Raw genomic sequence first — 3597 nt, forward strand, 5'->3', positions numbered from 1 at the left:
AGCCTGCCGGCCGGCGCCGCATCCGTCGTTCGGCCCAGTCCACCGTCGATGCAGTGCCGGTGCCATGCATGCGACTACGCGCGCTGATCTATATCTATCCCACGCCGTAGCCCACATCGATCGCCATCTCGGCGGGCCGGGCGGGGTGGCTCTGGCTCCGTGCAGCGGCGCAGGAACACGGCCATGTGCATGGACGCTGCCTGCCCTCCTCCTGTCGAGGCTCAGTCGCGCTCTGGCGTCGCCGGAAAGCGACGGCGTGTCCGTCGCGAACGCACGACAGCAACGCGTGCCAGGTCCGGCCATCGGCCATGCATGCATGCATGGTGGGTCCACGGTACCGGCGCGGCGCCACTGCATGCACTAAACATGCGCCCATTACGCAGCTGTGACAGCGTTAACCACCGGGCTGCATGCACAGACAACAGTACAGTCGCACACACTGCATGTGCCGAACCTCTCCTTACCGTGTCTCTCACCGACCAGCTCTTAACTAATCGGACAAATGGACTAGCTCGTTAAGTGGAACACACTCCATTACCATTAATCAATCTGTTCGATGTGTCACATGCACATAAATGAAATCGGCCGGCGTCGATCTCACATTCTCACAGCGAAGCTATATAGTATAACCAGTGGTCAAAACGGCGGTGCTATTTTACATACACGGGCATGCATGCATGCATGTTACTACTACAAATCGCGGGAAACTCGAGAGGGAAACGCCAAGTTTTGGTGTGTACTGCCAGTAGGACGATCGTCTTGAGTCTTCACAAAAGGCGCAGCGATTCCGGCGACGCTGTCTCTGTCCCGTAGCATCATACGAGTAATATATATCAGTCACCACACTTGATCAATTAGCTGTACCGCACTATTCTATTCCATGAGGATCCATAAGCTAATAGTAGCTCCACAAAACTAATAAACCAGTAGCCGCGTACTGGTAATCTACTATAATAATAAACTAGGTACTTCAGCTCCAATATATCGATCGATCCGTGTGCCCTCGTTAGATTCAGTTGTGGATGGGAGGCTTTCTGGCGGCCGGCGAGTAGTCCATCCCGGCGATGTCGATCAGGTCCGGGTACGTCCTCGTCTCCTGCTGTTTTGGCCGCCGCGGCAGCGTCCGGCGCGACCATGTCTTCTGCTGCGGTTGCCGTGGCAACGGCGCTTCCTCCTGCTCGCCGTGGCTGGTCACCTGAGCGTGACCGTCCTTCCTCTTCGGGGGTATCTGAAAACAGACGCATTAGCCATTCCGGTCAGAGCCCGAAAATCCGGGGGGAAAAGAAAGGAATGCGTGCGCTGCGACCTGCGACTGCACTGACCTGATGCTTGGCTGATGCCTCTTCCGGTTCGGCGTGAGTGTGCGGCGACGGTGGCTTTTTCGCCTTTCCTGCACGCACCAAAGAGACCCTCCCTGTTAGATTTAGATTAAGGCTGCTAGCTGCCACAACTCAAGGAAGCTAAAATATGCTACGTGCTTTTAACCTTTAAACGCTGCAACGTGCTTTTAACGTGGTATTATACGAAATCTAGCTACGATCTACAGCGCCGTGTCTACTGTACATGGTCCGAAAACCGAATTGTTCCCCTCAAAACAAAAAAATACGAATTGTCAATGCGTGGCCGGTGACTAGAGTGGTTATGAGTTTCTTCTATTACTACAAAAAGACTTTTACTGTGCCTTTTTTTTAACTCACTGCATTTGTTTTACTATATCCTGACATGCATGTGACATGTGTGTGCTATAGTAGTACCGTTGCTGCTCAGAACCAGAAATGGAACTATGGGCCACGCACAAACGCCACTGCATGCAAATGCATCCACAGAAAGAGAGGAACATGCTGGGAACTTGGGATCACAACGGTAGCGCGCGGGTGAAAACCAAACCGACGATGCATGCAGAGAGCTAAAAACTCAGGTTTTCAGGTACACAACATTAGCTAATGCTTCTCCTTTTACATCACCCAAGCTCCAAACCAAGACGTACGCAGCAGCATTAGGATAGTGTTTAGGACAGCTGAACTGGTACTGCTACCACACGAAGGTAATTAGGCTCAGTAAGCTGCTGCGCCCTGCAAAGGGAGGTGGGGGTGGATATTCAATTCAGCGAGCGAGCGGCTTAGTGGTGATTAGGTTCATGGCCGCCCGGCCCGTAGTAATCTTCGTGGAACTTTGGTACGGCGGGCCGCGCGAACGCACTAGCCACCACTTGGTTGTGGTCTCTATCCTTCACAACAATGGCAGTATGAGGCGTCTGCTCCATTGCTGTACCTGAGCAATTCCCATCCGACGTGCAGGGCTTGCTGCTGCCGGTAGAATCAGCGGCGTCATTGGATTTTTGTGGCTGCCCGGCCAGTTGTTCCTGCTGGATACACAAGAGAAGCGGAGAAGAGATGAGCAAAATTTGCCAAAAATCGTTTCAGATTCAGTTTCATGCAGGAAGAACTGCCTGGATCAGGAATCAGGATCACTGATCCTATACAGGGTACATGGTACTGACCTTGTTGCCGAGTGCCTCATGCAGGTGCCTGTCCAGCCGAATCCCTGCATTTCCAAAGAAAGGAGTTTCATTCCAGTGAGCACTGATCCAGAATATGCGGCACCCCCAAAAGAGCCACCAAATGCAAGAGCGAAATAGACAAGAGTGGGCAGCCAGCCATGCATGGAGCATACCATGTGCTGTTGTAGCCAGAACCAGGAGAAGGAGAAGAGAAGCCAGGACCATCAGTGAAGACCTCATGATCTGTATGTTGATCCAAATGAGCTGGGTTTCCTGAGGTAGTACAAGTGATGGCCCGGTGGGAGATGCTAGTGCTGGTGCTAAATATATGGGTGGTGGAGCAGGTGAAGGAGAATGGAAGCAATGCCTAAGAAGAACTGGCCTCAGGAGCATGTATTTATAGACAGGCAGGGGCCTGAGGGTCTCCTCTCCCAGATCCACTCACTGACCACACTGTACTGGCATGTCAAACTCACAAATTAATTAAAGTGATCTTATGAAAAAACAATTAGAAATGCCGCGAACCTTGGTGTTGGTGATTGTTCTTTAAGCCATTTCTGTATCCTGTGCTTTGGTTGGGCTGTCACTTTTTAAGGAAGGTGTGTTCCCCAAAACTTTGGTACCTGTTTTAATTTACCTCTTTGCGTTTGTCCTAACCTGATTCGGTTATAATTTATACAGGATTGCCCTTTTTAAGTGCTTCAAGCCTTCAAACTCAATCTGGAACTGCTGAGGCTTACCAGGAGTGGCAGCATGGTCCCAACCTCTTGCAAGTTTGGTTGTAGTATCATCTGTTAATAATTGTGCTAAGAAGCAGCCAAGGTGCTACTGCTCATATCATCTTTCAACTTTTGGCTTTTCTCTTCATAAGATTGTGACTTTCTCCTCCTTTTACTCTAGATTTACTCATATCAAAACAGATTTACTATATGAATTGTTCAGCTGTGATTACTTGATTACCACAGAGGGCATAAACTTTAATACAGTTCAAATTATATGCACATCAATCTGATCAAGACACAATTAATATGAAAATTGAAGCAGATGGATCTTGTTGATGTAGCATAAATTATGACAAAGTATTGTAGAACAAAATG

The 3597-nt window shown here is 49.7% G+C and overlaps 1 protein-coding gene across 2 annotated transcripts; it reads right to left on the reverse strand.

Annotated features, from left to right (window-relative positions):
- Nucleotides 1-590: 590 nt before the first annotated feature.
- On the reverse strand, nucleotides 591-2855 carry LOC123050400 (uncharacterized). Of its 2 annotated transcripts, none has more exons than XM_044473204.1 (5): nucleotides 2674-2855; nucleotides 2501-2544; nucleotides 2272-2362; nucleotides 1323-1390; nucleotides 591-1228 (listed from the first exon to the last, which is right to left on the reverse strand). In XM_044473204.1, the coding sequence occupies exons 1-5, from the start codon at nucleotides 2738-2740 to the stop codon at nucleotides 1013-1015; spliced, it is 486 nt and encodes a 161-aa protein (XP_044329139.1). In that variant the 5' UTR covers nucleotides 2741-2855; the 3' UTR covers nucleotides 591-1012. The 2 variants fall into 2 exon arrangements, with proteins under 2 accessions (XP_044329139.1, XP_044329138.1); XM_044473203.1 differs by having other exon boundaries at nucleotides 2272-2365.
- Nucleotides 2856-3597: the final 742 nt, after the last annotated feature.

This window comes from Triticum aestivum, chromosome 2D (assembly GCF_018294505.1).
Source record: "Triticum aestivum cultivar Chinese Spring chromosome 2D, IWGSC CS RefSeq v2.1, whole genome shotgun sequence".
Classification (NCBI taxonomy): Eukaryota; Viridiplantae; Streptophyta; class Magnoliopsida; order Poales; family Poaceae; genus Triticum; species Triticum aestivum.